General features: G+C 40.1%; 3 protein-coding genes across 4 annotated transcripts; 2 read left to right on the top strand and 1 right to left on the bottom strand.

The window, feature by feature from the left end:
- Positions 1-223: 223 nt before the first annotated feature.
- On the bottom strand, positions 224-11,876 carry atg9b (autophagy related 9B). 2 transcript variants are annotated; one of them, XM_041949455.1, is made up of 14 exons: positions 11,193-11,876; positions 10,995-11,038; positions 10,638-10,702; positions 9,776-9,946; positions 7,835-7,976; positions 6,886-7,634; positions 6,290-6,443; positions 5,843-6,022; positions 5,444-5,689; positions 4,929-5,167; positions 4,720-4,813; positions 4,295-4,379; positions 3,378-3,550; positions 224-3,209 (listed from the first exon to the last, which is right to left on the bottom strand). In XM_041949455.1, the coding sequence occupies exons 1-13, from the start codon at positions 11,299-11,301 to the stop codon at positions 3,396-3,398; spliced, it is 2,433 nt and encodes an 810-aa protein (XP_041805389.1). In that variant the 5' UTR covers positions 11,302-11,876; the 3' UTR covers positions 224-3,209; positions 3,378-3,395. The 2 variants fall into 2 exon arrangements, with proteins under 2 accessions (XP_041805389.1, XP_041805390.1); XM_041949456.1 differs by lacking the exons at positions 10,995-11,038; positions 11,193-11,876 and having other exon boundaries at positions 9,776-9,942; positions 10,638-10,673.
- Positions 11,877-12,167: 291 nt separating this feature from the next.
- Positions 12,168-17,810, top strand: abcb8 (ATP-binding cassette, sub-family B (MDR/TAP), member 8). The gene is made up of 16 exons (XM_041948844.1): positions 12,168-12,352; positions 13,002-13,332; positions 13,443-13,598; positions 14,228-14,322; positions 14,474-14,579; positions 14,677-14,838; positions 15,258-15,343; positions 15,451-15,548; positions 15,656-15,761; positions 15,880-15,913; positions 16,038-16,174; positions 16,280-16,374; positions 16,460-16,593; positions 16,730-16,877; positions 16,961-17,211; positions 17,409-17,810. Exons 1-16 carry the CDS (start codon positions 12,249-12,251, stop codon positions 17,490-17,492), a joined length of 2,127 nt encoding a protein of 708 aa, XP_041804778.1. The 5' UTR covers positions 12,168-12,248; the 3' UTR covers positions 17,493-17,810.
- A 1,040-nt stretch (positions 17,811-18,850) lies between these two features.
- cdk5 (cyclin-dependent kinase 5) lies at positions 18,851-26,739 on the top strand. Its single transcript, XM_041948323.1, has 12 exons — positions 18,851-19,011; positions 19,333-19,421; positions 19,519-19,586; positions 19,741-19,801; positions 19,886-19,942; positions 20,156-20,251; positions 20,466-20,540; positions 22,522-22,618; positions 23,129-23,198; positions 23,397-23,457; positions 23,550-23,630; positions 23,818-26,739. Exons 1-12 carry the CDS (start codon positions 18,975-18,977, stop codon positions 23,902-23,904), a joined length of 879 nt encoding a protein of 292 aa, XP_041804257.1. The 5' UTR covers positions 18,851-18,974; the 3' UTR covers positions 23,905-26,739.
- The last annotated feature ends 255 nt before the right edge of the window (positions 26,740-26,994 follow it).

Below are 26,994 nucleotides of genomic sequence, written 5' to 3'. Positions count from 1 at the left end.
ACCATCAGAAATCCATGTTGTAATACGACAGGCTTTTCAGTTCACAAGGACAAATTCATCAACAGCATTTTATCAGTGCAGGATACAGCCAAGACTTGTAGAGAAAATGTTTCACACTGTAATCTCGCATCTGATACAGCACAGCAGCAAAAGCAGAGAAAATTAAAATATATTTTTATTTAAAATAAACATCACAGAATCAACCACACAGGAAATGATTAAATACACTCAAAATAAGATTTATTTGCATCTCTACTCACTCACAAAAAAACAACACGTGTATTGTAAAGCTGTGCTGAAAAAAAAAAAGGTTCTTTTGGCATGTTTCAATTTTCAGCTAGTGTTTCTCAACTCAGAACAAAACCAGACAAACCTATGTAACAAAAAACAAAATGCCTTAAAACATATTCAACATTTCAGGATGAAAACTTAGCACCTTGTTCCAGTCACTGTGATTCTTCGACTGGTGTATAGTGGATAAGAACCCATTGTACGGTGAGAAGGTTGGCCATGATGACGCTGCCAATTACAAGGCATGCTCCTGCTTCTTTAGAATATTGAGGACAGTGCAATTTAACACACCATGATAAGAAGAAGTGTGCTGTCAGACGCAACAGACTGACACATCTTACAAGCCACATCCACAACTTCACGACATACTTGATGCTATACACAATGACTTGTCAAAAAAAAAAAATACTGTACATAGTGTGTGCTGCTAAATCTGTGACTGTAAATCCAACAGTTGACATGAAATGGCTTCTATGATGAGCAAATACTTAACCTTAATACTAAGGCACTGCTTAAAATAAAATGACCAACAGAACAGTGAGGTGTAACTGTGGAGACCATCAAAAGAAATCAACTCTGTGCACAAAGCTGAGCTCCAGTGTCTCTACAATAATAAACTCACTGCACAATTAGACAGTGACCACAATACGCATGTAAGCATATTTAACAGTGTGACAGAAACACACATCATGCCCTACAGGGTGAACTGTTACTGACCAGAGGTAAGAACGACCTTATGTGATCTGGCCACAGTGTGTCCAGGTGGTCAGCTGTGGACAGTGACGATACAATACGTGCTGATGCTTATATACAAACAATGAGAAGAGGTCACTCTGGATGGAGACTGACTCAGCGTCCCTTTTTGAGACCTGCCCTTTCTAAAATCTCAACTGCTGCAAGTGCTGTATATATGCACAGATTAAAAAAAAAAAAAAGGTTCATTTTCTGTCAGTGCAAAAAAAAAAAATGTTAGCATAATTACGCAGGTGTCAAAACACCTTCCTTCCACAGACACACGCATAAAGAACGCACAATAGCTTCTTAACACAGATGAGGGCAAACACACATTTGTACCCTCTGAAGTCTTGCAGTCGTGGAGGTTGAGATCTATATTGCTGTGATCTATGAAGAATGCAATAAAAAAAATGGGTAGAAAGATATTTTGCGCACTGCGTCAACAAGCAGATTTAGTCTGAGTTTATTGTAAGTGTAAATCACATTCAACATCATGCTGCTGGCCATGTTGCATTAATAAATCCTTTTCATCAGAATTTCAAAATCAAAAATTGTTTGGTTTTTTACTTTTTAGAGGGGGGCACATGCTATTTCTTTCATCAACAAGATTAGAAACTTTTGTGAAAGTAAATGATTTGATGAGACAATCAAAATATCAACTTTCAAATAAATAATACACATATCAATTAAATATCTGGGGGGGGGGGGGGGTGGTGACAGGGAATAAATCTACATAAATAAAGCTACAGCTAAGAAATTATGGTGACTGTGGAAAGGCTTTATTCTCCTTCTGCTCTTACTTTGAAAGTATGAAGCCAACACTGAGAGGAACTGTTGTCCTCAAATCCTCAAACCTAAACCCGACATCTTACACTCTGAAATCAGCCCTTATGACATGACATTTTTATGTGAGCAGTTTGGAAAAAAAGGACACAAACCACATGTCAATGTGCACAACAAAGATTTGTAGAAGCAATACCACCCTGTTTTGTGATCAAAATTTCTGGGACATCAATGCTTTGACTCAAAACATCCACTGGGCAAGAAATAAGAAAAATGGAACAGATTCCCATTTACACCTGCCATTAAAATCATAATGCAGTTAAAAGATGCACCTGTGCACTGCAAATAAACTTCTATGTACTGTACATATATTTACACAAGAGTAAATACACTGCGGAGGTATCGGTTGGAGTATTAGTTTTTCTTCACCACCACTGAGGTAATACGGAAAACTAGGATTCAATACATATGTTTTTTACGTTGGTGTTAAGGCATATAGCTGACTTTGTGTCCAGCTTAAATAGACTTAAAAAGACATCTTATATCTGCATCAGATTTTGATGCCAAGTGTATTTGAGGCCCATGATTTCCATCCTGTTCTTCAGGAACAGTAATGTCTTGATACATCAGCTGTGGAAATATTAATACTGAATAAAATCTGTATTTAGGACCACTAAACACAGACAGCAGCATCAAAGCATGTGTACATCTGGTTTAACGATATATTCTGTCGAACCCAATGGGGCTTTTGCCAGTTACACATGGTGTTTTAGTAGTATGGCGACTGTACAGTCAGCTCTTTATCATAGCAATACTTGGTATCTTTTTCAAGGAATAGATCTGGTAGTAAAAATGCGGACTTTTTAAAAAGGATAAGTAAGACGCAAAAGTGTATATACAAATCACCAGGGTCCAATAGCACAACTTGAAATATTGAATTAATTTTTTTCAGGTGATCGTAATTGTTCAGGCAGCTAAAATACAGTTTGCAGTCTTTGTAGCACAGATCAAGACACCACTCTGCGAGGAACTTCAATTAGACTCGCGCTGTAAAACTCAGCAGAAGTCAAGATGAGCCGTTTGCATTCCACAATAAAAACTGGCCACACCCACCGTCACACAGTGATGCTGTGAACACACTATATTGTCTCTCTGTCACTTTTCATGCAGTTTGTCTGTACAAGACAAAATAAGGATGAAACGGACGGAAGACTTATGGTTTCCCTGATGCCATAGTCTGCCTGGTGTGACAGGATGAGGCGTGGAGGTGCAGAGACAGTGGTTATTCAATGAGCCCCTCCCACAACAAACGCTGAATGATGTTTTAAAGGTCCGTGCTAAATTCTCCATGAAGATCATCTAAGGCCACAATGTTCATAGAAGAAAGTAAAATGTAAACACTATAAAAAAAAGAGAGAGAGGAGAAATTATCATGGCGATGTATCCCTTGTAGGATGAAAGGCCATTTGTTATTAGCTTCAACAAACAAGAACGTCAGCAGATACAGAACCATAAAGCATAGATCGTAGACACGTGTCATAATACAGAGTTTAAATAAGAGCATATACCTTATGACATAAGGCACTTCAACAACCACTCCCAGTGCCCTGTTTTGGAGTAGATCCACTGTTAATCTCCTGATCGTCTTCGTCCTCCTCTTCCTCCTCCTCTTGCCAGCGCCCGAGGTGGACAGGGGTGGGCATGGAAATGCTGGAACCAAGGCCACTGTGTGCCTGGAAACCTGGTCAGAATGTTGATACTAAGTCAAACTCTTCATGTTCATGGTCATTTGCTTTTGTTACAGGATCAGAATTCCTTTCAGGTAAAGCCGACATTTGCATTCGTTATGATTTCATGTTAATGCTCAGAATATTTCTATATCATATATGATGCATCATTTTGTGAGCAAAAAGGAATATACTTAAAGGATCATACCAATGCTTTGGCATGTTGTAGCCCATTTACTACAAATATATATTATATATAACACATATATTTTTCATTTTTCAAAGCACGCTGTACTTTCAGTTGGAAAATCAACTTGGTGAGATGTGAAACTTGTAATGAGCTTCATATTTGCAGTTACATTACTGTGCCAAGTTGTCAGTGTGAGTTTGGCTTCTGTGGTGCATTACCCTGTAGTATAACGTAGGTTTGACAAATATTAAAGCAGACATAATTGCTTCTAAAATCTATTCTAATTTAATCTAAAGTCCGTAAAGGCTCTGCTCAATTTATAGGTCTTGATCTGACTGGACTGTGTAATTAAGTGCTAGAGATGTAGGTCACAACCATGATTTCAACACTACAAGCAATAATTTTAGCTTTCCACAGTCATTTAATTTAACATTGAAGTCATAATATCTTTAAATGTGGGTCTAAAATCAAAATTAACAAACAGAACCGACACTGACAGGAATCTGTCTCTTGTTTTTCAGCTACACTGCCACTGCAAGGTTCTTCCAAATTCAGTAAATTCTTTTACCAGTGTTTGTGTGCAGATCTCTCATTGGAACTGGGTTCTGCCACTGGCCAGAAGTTCTCTGTGGGTGGGAGCTCTGCTGGTGAAGCTGGAGAGACAAGCAGTTGTCAATGTACAGCAGACCAGAGCATTGGACTGGTGGTCCAGAGATACTGTACAGTGTTACGGTGCCCAAAATGTATCTTTTAAGTATCAGATATACAACACTTGTAGACTTGTAAAAAGGAGTTTTGAAACTGGCCACCACTGGAATCCTTTGTATCCTTAGTGACCAAGTTACAAACTTTGTAAGCACTTTTAAGTGGTGCATGTCTGATACTCAAAAGATAGTTTGGGGAGTATCACTTTAAACTCAAGAGAAAAGGAGGATGAATATATTAATGTCAACTGCAGTGGCTGGAGGTGACAGTTCGTGGGCAGGAAATTACCTCATGCAGATAGATTGCATGGAGACTCATCTCTGCTGAGGCAAACTCTGAGTGCAGGGCATTGCTCCGGATGCGAGAGTCACTGTTAGTCATACTGAAAAAGAACATGTTAACCAGAGCTGATAACAAGCCTTTGCATCTAATTATTCACTTCTAATAGCTACAATATGTAAAACAACACAGCAGAAAATGTAATGTGTATTAAGAACCTGTCGATGATGGTGCGATCGCTGCGGTACATGGTGCTCTCGGGGTGGACGGATGAGGGCAGGAGGCCTTGTGAGCGGCCGCGGCTGGGATGTGAGAGCTGAGAGGTGGAAAGAGAGGCCAGGACACTGGCAGCAGCAGAAGCAGCGGTGCTTGGCGGGATGAAGCGATGGTCTCGCCCTTGTAGTCCTGACGCAGTTAGAACTGGGTGGGCCAGGACACTTGCCAAGAGATTATCAGGCTGGAAACAACAACACACAGCATGAGCCATTAGTAAAATAAGATTACAGTAGAAAGAAAAAATAGAAAAAATAAACATTGTAGGGGGGTATGTGGTAGTTAATGGATAAGTAGCTTATGCAGAATGGTTTAAATATCTAGTGGTAATAAATACTCTTGTTAACATTAACACTCTTGTTAAAGTGCATTACTCTTCTTACATCAGCTAAATAATATCTTTAGCTCATGTGTGGTACATAGTATTTGTGTGATCTGCATGGTCCTCAGGGGTGCTTACCCCAGTGGCAGACTCGTTAGACTGCAGCGAGGTGCAGAGAGGAGCCTCAGAGAGCAGCAGCTGGGTGGAGGGGCCGCCCTGTGCGTCGTGCTGCACCTTTTCCTTGAGATGGCTGATAAACACTGAGCTCTCCTGAGGCGGCTGCCAGCGTGGGTTCTTAATGGTGAAGTGCATAAGAGACAACTCTGTCTTGCCATTTTCGGCCTGTTGGTATATGGAAGCTTCTGTTTGACCCTCTGACATCCACTGCAAAAACATTCGAAGATGTATATCAGCAACGACATTGCAGCAACAATCACAAAGACATTTGGTCTTTAAGAGTCATACTCTCTCCAGTCTGATGACAGCTAAAGGATTGAGTGGTTTGAATCCTATGTCAACGGAGGAAACAAATCTTACTGTTGGGTTTCCATGACGTCTGATGTCCATCTGAGCAAATGAACAGATGTCTCCGACTCCAACCACCTCCACAGTGAAGTTCCTGAAGAAGTCAATGATCTCTAGAGACTTATTCCTCAGGAGGAAGATGAGAATGAAGGGTGTGACAATAGGGCTGAGCAACTCCTCCAAGATGAACACCTGATTGGGATAGAGACTATACTGATTAGATGTTATAAAATTCTACATATACTCATATTCTACATAAAGATAATGTAGATCAATGTTCCTAAAAATGCATCAATAAATTCAGTGATTATACTATTAGACTGTATCCAGTCTGACAAAGTCTTATGACTGACCAGGTGATACATTAAAAACTTCATCAATCTGAACACACACTCATCCATAACTTTATTCTGACTGTGACAAATGTGTTCCTATCCACAGCGTCTCTCCACTCCTCACCGCTTTGTACTGGAACAGCTGCGCCACCTCGTCACGGGTCTCGCTCTTGTTAGCATTGCCCCTCCAGTGGTCTGGCATGTAGTGAATGTGTGCCAGCATACACTGCAACAGCTGTTCTGGACACCACACCATATGCTCATCTGGGATGAAGGACCTGGTGTAGGACAGGTACAAAACATTTTCATTTTTCAACAGTACTAATATACTGCACATGAGGAAAACAGGGCAGTCTTGTATGGGATAGTTTAATTTTTTGACTGAATCTGTAACTGATTAGGGGTCAAAGATGCCCTTAAAATTTTCCTATATTCATTATTGATATGAAGGATGTCTACAGCTTCCTTTACAATTATCGTCGCCCCACAACTTCAAACAAGCTCCTGCACGCCAATAAAATACAACTGAAATGAATTATTACTCAAATTGAATATATATAATAAGAAAAATTGCAAATCATAATCTAAAATTGTACACTTTCTTGTATGCCCAGATATAAACAGCAAGCGCAACAATTAAAAAGTACAGACAACTTTTTAACAGCTAGTGATATCAGTCCTGGAATAGCTCCAGGAATAAACAAAGGTCTGAAAGCTCACCTGGTGATAGTAATAACAACCCCTAGCACAGTGATAGCGGTCAGAATGTGCTGCACTGTCAGAACATCCTCATCGTAGACTGTCAGTGCAATGAGCACAGCCAACACTGAGCCTGAGAAGAAGGCAATGTTCTTAGCCAGCACAGTCAGCAGCGGTGATGTGAAGGAGTTCATGTATTTGGAAGTGGGTTTGTAGCCACGGCCTAAACGTCCATGCAGCTCGTGGTTCAGCTCATTGAAGTGCCGCAGGTACAGACGACCATACAGGGACCAGCGTCGTGCACCCAGGCTTCCAGGTTCTCTGCGGATCACTTCAGTATAGCTGAAGAATGCGTAGAGCACCTGCCACACCAGGATGAAGGGACAAAGCAGTAAGTTGGCCAAACCCATGAGCAGGATGACTCTACTAAGCTGCTGTGCGAGCTCCAGGCGGTTTCCATTCCGCTTGTACTTGGGGTGCAGGTTCCACTTATTCTGAAACAGGGAGCCAGGACCCCAGAAGAGGATGAGCTCAAAGTTGTACTTGAGGCCCTGGGTGAGAAACACCACATTGCCCAGCAGGGGGAGCTGCAGCTGCACAGGCAGCAGTGATTTGTTTATCATAGCCACCATGTAGTTCTTGAAACGCAGGATGCGGTGATAGATGTCGAGCTCTGTCAGCTCTTTCTTGTGTATGCACATTTGCTGTTCTCGCTGCAGGCTGATGAGCCGGTCCTGGACTTCCTGCCATGTTACGTTGCATAGTTCATCCTGAGACAAGGAGGCAAGGAGCACAAAGCAAACTGACTAACACTAAAGAGACAATGCATGACTAACGACTCATCATTTTAGGTATGATTATCTTCGTGTCATCTTTTTTACAAGCATAAACAAAATATATTTGTCACAAAGACTGATTTGCATGACCTTTTGCTGGACACAGTGATAAGATCTTGAGGAACAGCACTTACCATTCTGATCTTCAGTGCTTTAATGTAGAACTGTCTGATCTCCCAGTAGCTCAGAACATTACAAAAGACTTTAACAAGTCGATATAACCAAAATATGGCTGCCATGATGAGAAGGAATATAATCCAGCTGTTCTCTTGGATGCTGAATAGAAACAAAAGATCTTGTTAGACACAGCCGGCTTTACATATCTGTAAAGAAATGCTTTTTTTGTCATTCAGACCTGGGCAACTATGTAAATGCTAATTGCAGATGTATTCAAATACAAAAAGACATTTACTGAAAACATCACAATAAATATCCTGACAAAGTGGTTAAGAGGGAGGCTAATTTGAAATCTGGGAGTCAGATTTTTTCTGTAAAATGACAACCATCTATAGTGGCATCTCCTCTCCTCTTATGACATTGTAAATTCACCATTCATGGGGCATTTGACTTGTGGAAATGAGTAACTGTTGCTCTCGGTGCATGTTGCAATATATTAAACTGACACTAAACTCCTGTTTACAGGTTGTGGGTGAGGCATCCTGCTTACTTCAATCTGAAGTTCTTCTAAGTATTGCATTTCAAAACATAGAAAACAGTGGGCATTAGTTACCCATATTTATTTATTTCCAGGACAAGCATCTGGCTTTATAAGGGAAATTAGAGATGGGGTATGAAGAGGACAGAGAGGATCCAAACTGTGGGACAAGCTGTTCCCAAATTAGAATTCCAAGCGGTTGTACGTCACAGACTGTGTTATAAATGACTATTGAGCCATCGTCAGAAGCAGGAACAAATTGATGACAGGCGGATTCGACTAGCTGAAGAAAACAAGCGGAGGCTAGGCTACATCTCGGGTAAAAAAAATATGAGAGCATGGGGCTGGGGAGGGAGGGGAGGTCTGTCCCTCGCAGCCAGCTAGTGAGGTGTCATGTGGTCGTCAGCTTGCTGGCCCAGCCAACTTGTCAGTATTGCGACAAGCCAGTTTTACCTCGCCAAAGCTATCAATTACATTACCCTGTTCCCTAAAGCCAGTCTCAAGACAGTACACAAATACCTTCCTCTAAGTAACTATCTCTTGGAAGAATGCTGCAATTCAAAGCTAACAATCTCCAGTTGAAATAAACAAAAACACTACGTAAAAATTATACTCTACAGAAAGAGGTGTCACTTGTCCTTTTATCAATCTGATTAAAACTTTTGCTTTTTGAGAGCTGTTCACTAGAACATATCCAATCTTTAATGCCTGCTCATAATCTGCTGCCACTAGCACTTTCTTCCAACATGAATTACTTTAATTTGGCAGATGTCTTCAAAGTGATAAGCACAATTAAAAAATATAGAGCATTTGGGTCACAATGTCATTTTTTGGATGTGTTTAAGTTGCTTATTTTAAGATTAAGAGTAAAAACAAGTAAAGGATACTCAAACCAGCTAATGAGTGAGTGTTCCTGGTTTCGTATATGGATTCATTTGTGAAAAACACAATGCAACATCACTACTTGGAGTGCTGACAGCTAATAAAAGATCTTCAAGAGTCATCGTCTACCATGACAAATACAAGAGAGTTCTCATGATCTTCTAGGATAAATAAAGAAACCCACCCTACAGCTAAATAGGCTACTGTTCCATATTCCTTCTCCGTGAATGTGACTTACCATCTGAGGCTGCATCTGACAAAATCCAATGAGGAAAAGTCTGAAAATCTGATTGCAACCGTATTAAGACAGACAAATTAAATCCCTCTGAAGGCCTGTCTCTAAAAGGGCTCTAATAATATCCAAGACCCGGCTTGAGAACAGTATGAAATCAAACTAGCTGAACGGAGAGGGTAGAAAGATCACTTTATGTGACTAAATAGGTCACATAAGACCTAATTCACCTTGACTTTTCCACTCATTTTGTCCCCATGAGAAACACACCAAAGCTACCCATAATGCTGTGTTAGACATGATTACCTCTGAGTGCACTGCTGGCTAGGTAGGATAGCATCTGGAAGAGTGACCTTGTTCCTGTCCAAGGGGCTATGGCCCGGCCCGGTGTGGTTGACCGCTCGATTGGCAAACAGGACATCATACTCCACACAGTTGACAAGGAACGTTGTGAATGTGACAACAAACAAAAACTGACTGTGAGGATGAGATGAAAAAGAAACAAAGTGATTATGCAAAACAAGAAAACTGCACATAATAATGACAAAAGAGATAAATATTGGCACTATATAAGTGACTATATCTAATTTCAAGCCACAGACAACACACTCATCATATACTCAGTAGTGATTAAAGCATGATAGAGCAGTTAAGACAGATCAATTGCAGCTCCCTTATTAAATGTGTTGACATATTTTATTAAACTAATTGCTAAATGGGCCGCATATTAATAAACCAAGTATGGGCCAGATTCAAGATAAACACCAGACCAGGACCCAATAAAGAGAGACGGCTTGCTGCCACATTAGCGGCAAAAAAATATCTCACATGGCAGGACCATAAAATAAACAATATGGTGCACTGACACATTAGCTTTAGCTGAAATGCTAAAATACTAAATAATAATAATAATGAAGCAAGCAGCAAAAAAAGCAATAATCAAAATACAAGTGTTTAGCGAGGAAATATTTTTTTCTATGAGATTGAAGTACAGCTGCTGCTGAAATCATCTGGCTCAACTTGTTCATGCTGAAGCCTGGGGCACACTTAGCTGGGAAAACAACATGAAAAATGACCAGTTACGTAAATGGGGCCCAAGTCTTACTGAAAACAAGCACCCTGTCACAAACCTGCTACAAACACGTATTTGGCACTATTTAATACTTACACAAGTTCAAAGCACTCTGACAACATCATGCAAGCAAAGCCATTCTTTTGGTGAAAATGATAGATGTGGACAGGCTGGTTAAGGAAAAGCATAAACAATCTTAAGGACAATACACATATTTCAAATCATCAAACTGAAGGCTTCAAAGAGAATTCCACATTGATCCCTGTAGAAACTGTGTCAAACAGTGCATGTGGCAGTCAAGAAGTAAACACTGTGAAGTTCAGCAGATTCTAAATACGACTACTGTCACGCATCTTAATAAGAATGTGTGTCAGCATGGCGTGATACCAGTGACATACAACGACACAATCTGTGAGACCTGCTATTTAAGTACACTGTAATTTTAAAGGATATCCTTGTGAAGAAGTTATCCAGGTTCTTGATATGGTGCCATGAGTCTGTAACATAAATGAAAGCATTAGATAGCTAAAAAACCTAAAGAACTGTGACCCAGCTGCATACATTTGCTCAGCATATTTATTAGGGAAACGGCTTTCAATGTGCGGTTTGTCAGTTTTACAAAATATGCTTAAGTCGCCATGACATATTTACCTTTCAGGCCTTCGGGCACATGTACCAGTAAATCCTCCTCCCCTGGTGGGGAATCCTCCTCAAAGTCCTCAATCCTCTGATACTCCTGGTAAGCTTCAAAGTTGGCCATTGTGCTTCACATTCTTAAGGTCGCTCCCAACTGACGAGCTACTTGTCGTAAACACCGTACGAAACGAACGCAGCCTCGCAAAATCAGTACAGTTTGTAAGCTAGCCTTTCAACAGCTCAGGCAGTTCAAATAAGGGTAACGTTAGCTACGGCTAACATTAGCTTGCTAACTTGCTAGTGTAACGGACAACGCTTGTGTAACTCTACACTACCATGGTAACATGTAACATGCTTGATAACAGTTAGAAATTAAGCACACGAGTCTTCGGCAGATTAGCTACTGAATGTTTGTTACCTTCATATAACATTACAACCCAACTCAAGTGTCCGCTGGCTGGTTAGCCTGAGAATGATTCAGCCTCTCATGTAGTCCGGGTGACACGGTTTGTTTTGTTCCCGACTTGCTCCGTCCATCTGCTGATCTACATCTGCTTTCGCCTTTGCTCGGAGTCCAGTCTTGACCGGAGCTCGTTTAATAAACACAGCTTTGTTTTAATCACGACACGGTGGTATTCAGTCTGTCCCGAGGTCCGTTAGTTTGTTTCCAAAAATACACCATCCTCTGTGTGTCCACTGTTTTTGTCTTTCACAAACAAATGTCAACAAAACGTCATTGACGTCACTTCTGTTTTAACCCGCCGTCATTTCCGGATATCGGTTGTAGTTTTCTCGAGTTTTTTTAAAGAAAGTCAGGTTTTTGTCGTGTTTCTTTTTAACAGTGTGGCACAAAGCGCTTCATATTCGTCAGCATGTTGCTTGTTATGAAATAAATCAGCCGCCGGCTGTCACAAACCAACATCCACAGTAAACACGAGCTCCTCTGTGGTTGCAGAAATGCACTCTGGGTCAGAGTCAATATGGCAGCCTGCAGGTTGCCTGTGGATTACTGTAAGGCTTAACGATGACTTTGATTTAATGAGCTTGTTTTCACTGAAAGAAGCATAAAACATGTTTCAGTTACTCTGTTGTAGAGCAAGCATTATTGCTCCAGTGCGATCATTGACGTTACACCCGCGATGCAATAACACAGCAGACATATGGAAACTTACACGGTAGGGTAATGTGACCGGTTACCTAGTTTGGCCGATGACAGCCGACCTGTATCAGCTGTGTAAGCCGTGTGTCGGTAATCAACACTGACAAGCTTGGCCAACTTTGATTATTAACAGTAGCTGGTTTCTTGTGTTCACACATTGCTGAATAGGCACAGTGTAATAAACTTGAGTACATGTGTTGTAATATGTGTGGTAAACCATTAATCGAGCAGTCATCAACAGAAAATTAACAAAAATTTTCATGCTTGTGCCGATTTGTCTTTTCTGCTGTAAAAAAAAGTTAAATTAAAATAATATTTCTCTAGTTCTAGAATGTAAAACTGACAAAACATCAGTGGATTTTGATAATCAATTATTGTTTCAGCAGCTCCAGTTTCACAAATAACATAATTTTGAATTTAATACCTTTGGGTTTTGGTCAAAAGAAGCAATTTGAGATTACCCATGATGCATCCCTTCCTAGTGTGATTCTAGTGTAACATGTTGATTAACTGAGAAAATCAGATTACCAGCCACAGCCCTTCAATCTAAACTCTTACAGCCTAAAATATATAGCCATTGCTGCATTAGCTTTGTAGCAACTATTTTTAATGATACTGAACGTTACTGAAAACATGCTTCTATTAATATTCTTTCCCATATCCAGGTGGTACACATCTCCAGGATCTAATGCATATGGCTCCTCACAGCAGCCTGGAAATGCTGTCAGCCGTTTCTGGAGCCTCACTCAGAGAGCTGTCAGCCGGTCCACCGCCCGAACATCCAAACCCCCGGCAGTGGCCCTGAAGTTTATCCTGGGACCAGCAGCGCTCACCGTCTCGGCACGGCTGTTTTGTCATGTCGCTTACTGCGAGGCAGATGTGAATAACAACATCCCCGTGGAAGTTGTAGCCAAAAACCCTGTGCCTGAGTTCAAATGGCATGTACTGTGGGAATTTGTCAAACCTCAGCTGTTCGCTCTCATCGGTGCTGTTGTGGTATGCTTGAGTCAGTTCACTTAAATGTAATGTTGGTGTTTCTGAAAGATACTTAAGATGTGGCCTGTGTGTAAGATTTATGCATTTAAACCGAGTGTTTATCTTTTCAGCTTGCTTTTGGCGCCGCTATCTTGAATATTCAAATCCCCTTGATGCTTGGGGATCTGGTGAATGTTGTGGCACGTTACCTGAGAGAACAGACTAGGAATTATGTCCAGGAGATAAGAGGTCCTGCACTGAAATTACTTGGACTGTATGGTCTTCAAGTAAGTACACGACTTACATGCCAGAGCTTCGACACAAGTCAAGTACAGTCAGCCGTTGTTTTTCTGCTGTCAAATGGGCGTATATACCTGATATGACTATGATTGCGCAGTCAGCTGTTTTATTTGCACAAGGAGTCTCGTGTTAATTGTACCATTTAGAATAATTGTAATATAGCCGATAATAACTGGACATTTATTTCTCTGTTAATTAACTGAGAAGAAATGCAGGGGACGGATGCAATAAAACTAGCACCTGGGCGATATAATGCATTCCGGTGCAGCAGCTCTGAATTAACTACCACCATAATTAAGCTTTTTATACGATATTTCTAATGAATGTCAGGAAGTGTTGTTCAACTATTTGATAGCAGGCTGTCATTAGTGTGTTGGATTAAATGCAAAAGTCTAAGTGTTGTGGAAACATTTTCTTTCAATAATTCTGTTCAGTTACAGTTTGCAGATTTATTGTTTTTTATTAGAGCTATGCTGCCCGTTACCCTCACATGTGTGCATGTTCTGTTCCACTCACTTTCATTCTGAATACAATGTGCATGAAAACTGACAAATGTCACAGCTGTTTTCCGGAAAATGGTCTGTTGCGTTGGTCATTAATCGCCTCCTTTGTGCAGGGCCTGTTGACGAGTGGCTATATCATCCTGCTTTCAAGGGTTGGGGAGAGAGTGGCATCAGACATGAGGAAGACCCTTTTCGCATCCCTGTTGAGGTACATGATCCGTCAGTGTTAGAGCAGAAGAATACATGGATGCAGTAAAAGCAATGGTCATCAGACAGGATGCTGTCATTTCTATGCTAATAACCACTGATTAACTTGTGGGTGGACTACATCGGCAGTAAGTGTTATTTTTTGGTCTCAGGCAAGATGTGGCCTTCTTTGATGCAAATAAAACTGGACAGCTGGTGAATCGCCTGACTGCTGACATTCAGGAATTCAAGTCATCTTTCAAATTGGTCATCTCTCAGGTATGAAGTGCTATATTTGTGTTGTAAAATAATAAGTAATATGCTGTGTATTTTCAGCCTTCTAACTCCTACATTTGCTCTTTTTGCGTATTTGCAGGGTCTGCGGAGTGTTACGCAGACAGTTGGATGTTTTGTCTCTCTCTATGTCATCTCCCCCAAACTCACAGGTTTGACCGTGGTTGTCCTCCCATGTCTTGTGGGAGTAGGGGCTCTCATTGGCTCGTTCCTCCGCAAACTGTCCCGTTTGGCTCAAGAGCAGGTGAGGCACTATTACCATTTTGCCCAGAATCTTTGATGGTCAAAAGGGGCTGCAGAATCAGGACAGCCAAATTTCTTTCAACATCTTCTTGACTCCTACTCCGATTCTCATCTTTTTGTGGGCTCACGTAAGAAAAGAGAGATATGTCTGTGTTAACACTTCTGTTTTGAGAGATGTCATGGACATTTCCAAATAGGCAGAAAGTCATTTTGAGAAAGGTTTTGAGAACCAATCTTTGCACTGTTCCTATGAAGCCTAAGTCTTTAATTACACAGAAAACTCCACCTATTCATTTTTAGTGTCTGTACTTGCAGCATGTACAAATTGAGCCACGGTTAAATTTACATTATTTTGCAACATACAAAATGACTTTAATTCACTGTGTGACTGTGTTTCAATTTAATTGTGTTTAATTTAAGGTGGCAAAAGCAACAGGAGTGGCAGATGAGGCACTCGGCAATGTGCGGACAGTGAAAGCGTTTGCGATGGAGGAACGGGAGCTCCAGTGAGTGAAAGTATATCACGACGTGCTCATATCCATAGTGCTTGTAGAGGCACAGAATGCTGTATGTCAGAGAGCGTATGTTTAATTTATATGCTTTTTTTCTGCAGGTTGTATGCATATGAGGTTGATAAATCATGTGAAATGAATGAAAATCTTGGTGCTGGAATAGCCGTTTTCCAAGGAATGTCAAACATTGCCCTGAACTGTGAGTGTGTTTTACTATGTTAACTGATAAACACAATGTGGAGCAGACTGCTGTACCTCATGATATCCAGTATAGTTATGCTTTTGTGTTGTGTCTTGTCAATACAGGCATTGTGTTAGGAACTATTTTTGCCGGAGGGACGTTAATTTCTAGCAATGAAATGACCCCTGGAGACCTCATGTCTTTCCTGGTTGCTTCCCAGACTGTTCAGAGGTGAAAGACGCAACTTGTTCTACAATCATTGCTCTTTTTTTACCATTTACAATTCAATTTATCAGTTTAAATGTGGCTAATGTTCAGGGTATAACTCCTGTATTCTCTTTGTGTACAGGTCATTGGCCAGTATCTCTATCCTTTTTGGACAGGTGAGTAAAATGATATGTGTGTAGAACATGCATTATCTGATTGACACACATTATGTGGACTTTTGTAGAAATCTGAAATATTCTGTAGGGAGAAATCAAGCCAGTCTCTTAACATTTGTTACAGATGGTGAGAGGAATAAGCTCTGGGGCTCGGGTTTTTGAGTACTTGGCTTTGAAGCCGACCATTCCGCTGTCTGGAGGAGGACGCATCCCGTACCATTCCCTGATGGGAAGAGTGGATTTTATGGACATTTCATTCAGGTTAATTCAAAACAAAAGTAGATTTCAAGTCAATTCTAGACATTAACTGAACATAAAATCAGAAGACACTATCTACTGATGACCTTTTTTTTTGTATATTTATAGCTATCCAACGAGACCTGGCCATCAGATATTAAAAAAGTTCAACTTAACGCTGCCACCTTGTAAAACTGTTGCTATTGTAGGAGAATCTGGAGGAGGTAATTTCCTAGTCAATGATTCTGATTATAACATTAATAAGAGTGTGATAATGAGCCTATAAATGATTAATCCAATGCATTTCAGGGAAGTCCACTGTGGCGTCCTTGCTGGAGCGATTCTATGACCCGACCAGCGGTGTAATCATGCTGGACGGACTTGACATCCGAACACTTGATCTGGCCTGGTTCAGGGGGCAGGTCATTGGGTTTATCAATCAGGTAAAGATCGTTCATCATTAATTCATCCCTGCTTTAAAATAGGGATATGAATAATAAGGCAGTAGAATAAATGTATTAATTATACACATTCATAGCTGTTCCAGTTTTCACAGAATCCTCTGCTCTGTATCTCCAGGAGCCGGTTTTGTTCGGATCATCTGTCATGGAGAACATTCGCTTTGGGAAGCCTGAGGCCACAGATGCTGAGGTCATTAATGCAGCCAAGCAAGCCAATGCTCACCGCTTCATTACAGGTTTCCCAGACGGCTATAACACCGTGGTTGGTATGTGCTCTTGTTCAGGCATTTACAATACATTAAAATTTGTGTGCTCTTTTAAATACTAAGCTCTGGAGTTCTCTAAACAGGTGAGCGAGGTGTGACGCTGTCAGGTGGCCAGAAGCAGCGCATCGCTATTGCCCGCGCCTTGATCAAGAACCCCAGCATCCTGGTGCTGGACGAGGCCACGAGCGCCCTGGATGCAGAATCAGAGCGAGTGGTGCAGGAGGCTCTGGACAGGGCCACAAGGGGTCGCACTGTGCTTATCATCGCCCACCGGCTGAGCACCATTCAAGGGGCTGACCTCATCTGTGTCATGAGCAATGGCCGCATTGTGGAGGTGAGGTAGCAGGGTATTGAAATTGAGGCGCTCTTATCTCCTCCTAAAAGTCTCGGCTCATTTATTAGACTACCTTGTAAGCTCAAAGAACATTGAAAAGAATTGACTTGCACGGGTATATTGGTTGCTTCCATCTCAATATGCGGACTGTAATAGAAGTTTTGCTTCTATCTAACAGCTTCCTCTTTTCTTTTAAGGCTGGGACTCACTTGGAGCTGCTGAGCAAAGGAGGACTTTATTCTGATCTAATCCGCCGGCAAAGAGCTGAGGGGCAGAAATGAGCACCCAAAAACTTGTTTACTGTAGATCTATGTGCAATGAGACTACCATGAGTAATGGAAAAGGCTTGCCTGAACAAATAAAGTATGTAAAATGTGTAGTTTAAAATCACCAGCTCTCTGTCTAGTTTTATGACAAACTCTCAAATTTATGTATGTAAATGTAAAAGCGGACCAACTGGATCAGCCTGTGATGATTAACAACCCACACTACTGTACGCTGTCTAACTTAAATGGGAATTTCATAACACTGTTTTCTCTTATCCTGTGTAGAATGATGCATTATAATGTGATAGAACAAAAGAATTAAACCTGGTTTTAATGAGAGTATGCTATATTTGTCCTTGTTTTCTGGATCATAATACACCGAATTTCCATGCATTGCCACAAGTACAGTTAGGTTGAGTGAGCCTAAATAATGAGCAGCATATGTTTTGTAGATAGTGTCATTTCTTGCAGCGATCTTACAGTTATAGTCTTCTGGCTCACTTGGGGATAAAGAAAGCAGAAATATAATTTCCACTCTGTGCTCCGGTTGCTCCCCACAATCATCCATTCTGTTTAGATGGGACATCTGGGGAGGAAGTGCTATTTTGGCACCAGTGCTACCACACTTAACCTAGTGATATCTGCTAACTGTCTTTTAAAGCTGGTGTCTACCTCTGGATATATGATTTTACTTTAACTATAAATTAAATCTTTTGACTAACTTGTCACCCTTGTAATCTGGTGTGACACAGCTGCCGGAAACCTCAAACATCTGGGTGTAGTATGGTTTAATTACTAATTTTAATGTGCATTATTTTATCTGTTCATGCACAGACTGAGCACTGACACAAAGTCTTGCACTTGCTTTCACTATTCATTAACTGTATCAAGGGCTCATTTGCCAAATGGAATGTGCATCCCTTTGAAGGAGTGTTTATATCATTGAACAGGCTAACAGGCTGTCTGCAGTTCATAAATCAAAGTGTACTTACATAGATTACAAATGAGCATCTAAAGTAAGGGGATCACATTTAAGAGGGTCCTTTTTAAAGATATTACACAGGCTACCGTAAGTATACACATCCAGCACTGCTGCTGTGTTGGACTACAGTCCTGTATGTGGGTCAAGTTGAGGAGTCTCAGAATCTGGTGAATGATTAGTGTGAACTAGTTCAGCCTCTAAATACAGTCATTTTACTTTCCTGCTCGGACCAAAATTTGTCATAAAATATCATCAAAGAACAGAAAATTGCTGCTAAGATGTTGCTGCATCCCGCAGTGTTTTGGGATATTTGGTCTGGGTTTCAGGATTGTTGCAGTTCATGTCTTAGCCTCTAGATGACCAACAAGAGAAGCTTTGCTGCAGACCGACCAGGAGCAGTAAGTGCAGATAGCTTAAAGCTAACGTTAGCTATCATCACATAATTAACCCCGATTTGGGGCTTGATTCAGTCATTGGTTTGCTAGCTTGTTCAAGGCTGGCTTCACTCGCCAAACATGCAGAAATATGAAAAGCTTGAAAAAATTGGAGAAGGTAAGTTCCATACGCTTTTTAATAAAGTTAATATTAGCTACCCTGGTTTGCTCAACTAGCATTCATGTAGTTGACTTGCTAACGTTAGCTAACGTAAGATAATTAATTCCCTAGTTAACCACATACAAAGCCGTGTGTAACGTTGCAGTTTGTACCTACATTACTATGTGTTAGTGACAAGGTCTGTCAGAAGATTTCTGTCAGCTTTTACGATATTAACGTGAGCTACCCAGCTAACGAGCTAATGCTAAGATCTGAACGTTGCTATGCCATTCATCAATACGCTAACTTTACTTAAACTCAGCGGTATCTATTCCGTAGGTACGTATGGGACAGTTTTCAAGGCTAAAAACAGAGAGACCCACGAAATTGTGGCTTTGAAAAGGGTCAGGTTGGACGACGACGACGAGGTATGTTTTCACAATAACATTTACATTGCGTTAACGCTATCTGCTAGCTAGTTTTTAGCAGGCTAGTGCTAACTAAGCTGGGTGTCGTTTTTTCCAGGGGGTGCCAAGTTCTGCTCTGAGAGAAATCTGTCTTCTGAAGGAACTTAAGCATAAAAACATTGTCAGGTCAGTCTGCTGCCTAAACTGAATTGAACGTGTTGTTATGTGGGATTGGCAGGTAGTTTTTCCACTGTTAGTTAGACGAGTTAATATTCCAAGCAGTTTGCATCTGACCCTGATGTCAACCAACATCAGCTCTTATCTGTTCTGTCTCCTCCAGACTACATGATGTTTTGCACAGTGACAAGAAGTTAACCTTGGTTTTTGAATATTGTGATCAGGTGAGATGGAGTCATCCAAGACCTACATTGTGTTTAATGTGTACCTTCTAAGGCTAATGTGTTTGTCTTTTTTATCAACTCCAGGATTTGAAGAAGTATTTTGACAGCTGCAATGGGGATCTAGATCCAGAAACTGTGAAGGTATGAGATAAACATCCTGGACAACACAAAAAGAGTTTAATCAAGTACAGCATGCCTACTTAAATGCTTACTGTATGGATAGTTTGGTTTTTAGATTAGTCATATTTGGCCTGATTGTCAGCAATATGTCACTTTCGTCTTGTGAAACTTGAAATTAACTGCTTAAAGATTGTTTTGTCTCTATTAAACTCAGTCTCTCTCTCTCTGATGCAGTCATTCATGTACCAGCTGTTGAAAGGCCTTGCTTTCTGTCACAGTCGAAACGTTCTTCACAGAGACCTGAAGCCGCAGAATCTCCTCATAAACAGAGTGAGTGTTTCGGTGCATTTGAACTTTGACTTGAAGGCTGGTAAATATTTGTTACTGCATGAGAAAATAATTTGGGGCTCAGTATGTCTGTAATGTTGAAACCAAGACGAAGGCAAACCAAAACAAACTTCAAAGCTTGAAGTGAGTAACAGTATGTGTGAAATGTATGGCTAATCACCTGGGAAGATGTGCTAACTTGTGTCTTTGTCCATAGAACGGGGAGCTGAAGCTTGCTGACTTCGGGCTGGCTCGAGCCTTTGGCATTCCTGTGAGGTGTTACTCAGCAGAGGTTGGTTGTACTTTCCTTAACTGACTTTTTCTATCCTAACTGATTTTTTCAAATTTTAAAGCGAAACCAAGTCAGAGACTGATTTCTGAACACTTTGACGACCATTAAGGGATTTTAAATCGGGTACTGATCATAGACGTTGTTTTACCTCTGTGAAGCTAATGTAAACAGTCCCAAATCTCATGCTCAACATATGTGGTCCTATTTTAAAACTGAGCTATATCGCATCAGTAACTTGAAAGGATTCAGGCTTTGTTTTAGGGCAAAAAAACCCCATATCTAAGTATAAAAGGTAGTATCAACATATGGCACAGTAGTCACATCTAACCTACAAACCACAGCATTAATCGCAGATGCATGGCCTCCTCCACAGTATTTCATGGTTTTAGCCACTTACTTGTGTTTTTATTATTTGGGTGAACAGTCAATGGCCTCACTTTGTTTCCCCGTGGTGCGGAAGTGAAGCTGTTAAATTAGTGCTGGAGAAAGAGAGTGGAACACACGGCTGCATGTGGTTTAAGTGCTGTTTGACTTTTTTTTGTTGTTGCTGCTGATGCCATCTGAGAAATGACAAGGCAAGTCTCAGGAAGGTTTAGTGGTTTTTGGTTGGCTGACCTAAGGGCCCGGCAAGCCACTCTCATGGGGGGGCACTTGACCCAGGGTGACAGTACTGATCTGAAAATGTAATAAACAGAAAACCTAGAGGGGAAAGGAGTGTGAGGCACTGAGAATTTGAAGTAAGGTCATTTTAAAAGGTCATTTCAGAGGATGTATTACCCTGAGACTCTGTTTCAGCAAGAAGGAATGAATGGTCCTGCAGTTATTTCACACTACATTTTATATACTATACATTAAATACAGTGACTGATGTTTTTATGATTAGAGTTTTGGGATTTTGTTTAATTTATCAGCAGTTATTGTCTGCCAAGTCAAACCCCTTAAAATCCAAGTGTACGGTTCAGAGTGGAGATCACCAGTGTTCTTATTTCTTCTCAGATGCTGATGAAAACGGGCCTTTCAGCAAACTTGGGTTACATTTGTTCGACTGTTCATAAATATACGCCATCCTTTTTCAAATGAAAAATAAAGAGACTCCTTCTCTGGCAACCCAAAGTTTGAGTGAAGCAGCAGTAATGCAAAAATGCATATGCAGAGTCCCCCACACTTATATTGAAATTCCGCTCCACAGAACTATTCATCCAGATAAAAATCTCCCACAAACCACAGGTGGGTGGCGGCTTTGAGACACTGCTCTGGGATGTGTCGCATTAAAGCATTAAAAAAGACATTAGAGTACGCTCAATTGATGTCAACTTTGAGCATCACTTGTTTGAGCGTTGTGAATAAAAAAACAAGCCCAAGTGGTTGTGATGCACCATGCAACATTTTCAAATTACTTAGCAGCTGAAAGTACATTTATGTCATTCCGGTTGGAGAATTTACAAATGTTGCTTTATTTTATTATTCTGTAAAAATGACTTATGAAAAGTTGCAAGTGATTCTGAAGCATTTGATGACATAATTCACATCTGTACTGAACTGAACTTTTAAACTTTTCTAGCTGAATCAGAAGCACTTGTAGCTGCTGTCAGTCGGCCCACACATTCTCTCTGGGAAACTGAACTTTTCTACAGTTTTATTCTTTTTACTCTGTGCCATTGGTGTATTTCACCATACACATTTTCACACAACCTGGAAAAATGTGTGTATAATGCCCGTTAGCTGACAAAGCAGTGGTTTGTTAAAATGTTGAGAAGGTGTAATGGGAACCAGATGGCTGATGTAAGTTGACTGTTTAGTTTTAGTGACAGTGCTGCCAAATCTCAAACTTTGTTGAAATCAGTGTCAGTACAAAGTGACACCCACCCCAGAGAACGGTCATTACGCTGAACGGCCGGGCAGTCGTGTTAACACCGGTTTGGCCGTGATAATTGGTGTAATTGGTCTAATTCCAACACTCTGCTCTGTGATTTGTATGTAGGTGGTGACATTGTGGTACCGGCCTCCAGATGTGCTGTTTGGTGCTAAACTTTATTCTACCTCAATCGACATGTGGTCTGCTGGATGCATATTTGCAGGTTTGTTTGTGATTGCTGACATCAATGAGGACATAAGTTCCAAACATCTTGTTATTCTAACTCTGTTCTGTTGCCTACTGTGACTAGGACACTGGTATAAACTAATAATAAAAAAAAATCATAGTTCATTGAAGTATAAATCATTTGAATTGACTACAATGGTTTAATATTACTAAGATATTACAGATATTACAATATATATAGATTGTAGAATGGGACAGGCCAGGACCACTATAGAATAAAGTTATTTTAACCTTTAGTGTTTTTATGTAGTCATGCGACTCAATGTGCAATACTTTGTTTTATGGTTTTTGTGTTTCTGGGTTTCCACTTTTTGTGTTGGATTTAATACATGTTGGCTTTTTAAAAAATACTTCATACATACATATATATATATATATATATATATATATATATATATATATATATATATATATATATATATATATATATATTCACACACACACACACACTTAATCATGTTCCGTTTTGATTCCATGTCCCACTCAGAGCTGGCTAACGCTGGAAGGCCGTTATTCCCCGGGAACGATGTGGACGACCAGTTGAAAAGAATCTTCAGATATCTTTTCATGACATCATTAGCAGACAGCATGAGTCTTCTGCTCACACGGTTTGGTCTGTGGGACTCTGAGACTGCAGAGTTTCGTTCAGGCAGAACTATTGATTTGCTTTGTGATCAATGATTCATAAACAGTAGGTCTTCAGAGGGTGGATGCACCTCTCTGTTGAAAGAAGTTTTTCTTTAACCGCCTGGTACATTGTTGGGTACGCCAACTGAAGAGCAGTGGCAGACAATGACGAAACTCCCGGATTACAAGGTAACTTATTAGCCACAGTGGTTGGAGTAAACACTTTGTTACTGATTTTTTGGTTTGACCCCCAAACTTACTGCTTCTATTTCTGCCTGCAGCCATATCCCATGTATCCAGCCACCACCTCACTGGTGAATGTGGTCCCCAAACTAAGTAGCACAGGACGGGATCTTCTCCAGGTACTTATGTTTTTTGAACAAAGATCTGTGATCAATAACATGTTTTTTATTCGTCTTCTGTGATCATGTTTATGCAAATAGTTCAGCTAAAGTGACCTAGCAGTTGGTGCTAATACACAGTTTTGTGCTTGCAAGAAATTTGACATCGCTGTTCACTTATTAAAATGTTTCCTTTGATCTCACCCAGAACCTGTTAAAATGTAACCCAGTCCAGAGGATCTCTGCAGAAGAGGCCTTGCAGCACCCTTACTTTGCCGATTTCTGCCCACCCTAAATGCTAAATTGCCTCTCGCTGAACCTCAGCCGCAGAATCAATCATCCTTCACTCTGTTGGGTCATTAGGACCAGTCCCAACAAGGCAAATCCCTCCTGGTTTTCAAACACTCCCCTGCTTTAATTCTGCTGTGCCTCTGTGTGGAACAAAGTCCTAGTGGCTCTGCAAGCTTTTAGGTTCTTTTAAGTTGCAAGCCTGTTTAATTTGGAACATATACGTCTCCCAGTTAATTAGCACTAATGTGGGAGGGAGCATTATGTGTTGCATTGAAATGGTCGTCAAAGCCCCTCTGCTCTGAAAGACTGAAAGTTAACGAGCTGTTTCTTCCATTTTAATAGTTGATCACGAATGAAAATTGGCCCTTTGAATCTGTGTCGACCTCATTTGGTGAATTCATTTTGGAAACATGAAATTCAAAGTGTTAGCACACGCTGCATCAGTTACCCAAACAGCCTTTCTAACGGTCTGGTTTCTGCTGCTGGTGTAATGTGTCAGCAAAGCAGTTTTGTCAGTTTGTTCCATTAATAGAAGTCTTGGCGTCGGTGGAGACTGCAGCTACGCTGATAAAGGAGTTTTGATGCCAATATTGATATGAGTTTAGAAAATGTGGTGATGATTTATCAGCCAATATTTTTTTTTTTTTTCCATAAACACTGAGCGTAAACACATTTTTGATGAGGATCACTTACATTTGGTTATTAAAGCATTCTGCAGTTTGTTGGTACTTATTAGCCTCAATATACAGCAGGACTGATAATCTGTCAGAAGTGAATATCCGCTGATATATTGGTGCTAGTGGAGACCACAGATTCCTGGGGCAGCTAATACTACAATGTTGCTTAATTAAATGGATTGATTAGGCAGTTTTAGCAATTCATTTGGAAATAGTGAAGGCTTAAGTCAATGTTTCATTTTTTTTTTTTTTTTTTTGGACTGTATGTTATTTTTGTGACATGGTTTTTACAGGTCTGTTATTCCTAGGGACATGTAACTACTGCATGTCATTTGGTACAATTCCTTTAAGACTTTCTCTAATTGAATCTGAGTAAATATTCATAAATGAGTCATTTTCCACATATAAAAATTGTAAACAAATTTCAAGTTTTTGCATGTTCACCTGATCATTTGCACTGACTCTCGAGGCAACACTGGCTGTTCATTAGAAATGGTTGATTGGAAGTGCACCAATAGAACACTGTCTATGTTTTCCCTGCAGTTAGTACATACTTGCCTGGAAACTTCCCAGGATATTATAAGGAATTACAGACCTGTAAAATACACAGTTACCGTTTGTTTTTTCTCCTTAAAGACCATAACATACTTGTAATACTGATGTTTCACATACCAACAGTACAAGTCTTTGTCCCACTACCTATTACAAGATTGTATCATAGCATGGGAAGCTAATTTATAATTTTCTTTGTTCTCAGGCTTTTTATTTCCCCTTTTGTATTTGTCTTTTGTGCACTTTGTAACTGACAGTATTTTAAATTGTTTAGTTATCAACATTATGAAATATGTTGAACACTGACAGCCAGGATTATAGCCGGTTATCAATAAATGGGCCAATGCGCATATATATATATATATATATATATATATATGAGACACGCGTTAATGACTAGTGGACCATTAGTGACATGTATGGGTTTTTTTTTGACATCTTTATCATTATGCTAATTTTTCATTATACTAACTTTTAGCTTTTTTTTAATAAATGCTTTTGTAACAGTTAAATTAGAAAAAAAATCCACTGATAATCTGTATTTTCACGATTGTTTTGCACCATTAGCTGTTTCCATTTTTTTTTGTTACTTATATTAACATGGTTAACAGCTTGCAGTTATTTTACTCCTGTATGATTAGCTCTTTGAAGTATCTGTTAATAGGGAAAGGATTTATTTTCATTTTGCCGATGTAAGACAACAAAATGGATGCATGTATTTATTAATGATGGAATGTCTGCACATGTTTTTTGCATTTGTTTAAATGTGGCACAACTTCATTTGGTACAGAAACTCTCCTTTTGAATGAAGATTTAATGATGCGGGGCTCTTGAGCATTTATCTGGCTGTTTTTAGGATTCAAAACGTTTGAATGTTGTGTGTCTGCGCGTGAGTGTGTGGATTAAGTTAAAATGAAAAAACACAAAAGCATCTGCTCTCAGTATTTCATTATCTTGTGGTAACAGGACATTTCAGGCCAACTGCTGTAGACTTGCTTTATACAGCTTGAATTTTAATTTTGAATGAGGAGTGGATTTTGCACTTTGCTAGTATATTTGCTTTGGTTGGTAGAAATTGGGACAGATGTCAGTGATTCTTTCTGTGTATTTTTCAGCCAGTACGACATAAATACATGTTTGCTTTTCAAATTGGAAATTCATTCTTGACCTTGGAAACAGTAGTTGACAAAACACGTCTCACCGAAAAGTCCATTTAGTGGCTGTTCTGGATCTTTTGGTCATATCACACGATCTTCCTCATCAGGTGGAGTCTGCCCAGCTGTCCTGGAAAAGTAGATGTTCAAATTTTCTCACTCATATTGTCTTAAAAATTGAGATTAGATGTTCATTCTCACCAAATCTGTAGTTGACAACATAAATTCGCCTTGAGGTCCATTCTCTTAGGGTCTTTTATTCGTATCCATGACAACTGGGCAAACCCAACCTGCTGAGAACGACCACGATGCGAGTGAGAGCTCCAGAACAGCTGCTAAATAGACCTTAGTGGTGAGATTCATCCACAAGTCACCTACTTCAGCATTTTGGGAACGTCTTTATTAGATCTATGACAACCATGTTCTAAATAGTAAAAATAAAACAAATCCAGCAGACTGGATCTCACCCTGCTTTTGACTTCTAATTTTGTCAGCTTCAGTGTACACCAAGCTAGGCTGCTAGGTTTCATGGAACTGGGTGTCAACTTTGCATAAAGGCCTTGAAATTCTGGTTTTAAATCTAATATTTTTTGCTGCCTTCAGTCAGGACTTTGCTTGGTTAAATTATGAGAATGCTGCTGCTCAGCAAAAGCAACATGGACGTTACTGTCTGAGCCTCGAAGCCACAGAGGCTAACAATTTAGCAAGCTA

The sequence above is a fragment of the Chelmon rostratus genome, chromosome 12 (assembly GCF_017976325.1).
Source record: "Chelmon rostratus isolate fCheRos1 chromosome 12, fCheRos1.pri, whole genome shotgun sequence".
NCBI lineage: Eukaryota > Metazoa > Chordata > Actinopteri > Chaetodontiformes > Chaetodontidae > Chelmon > Chelmon rostratus.
Note: the sequence above shows the minus strand (reverse complement) of the source record. Positions and strands in the feature narration are given on the sequence as shown.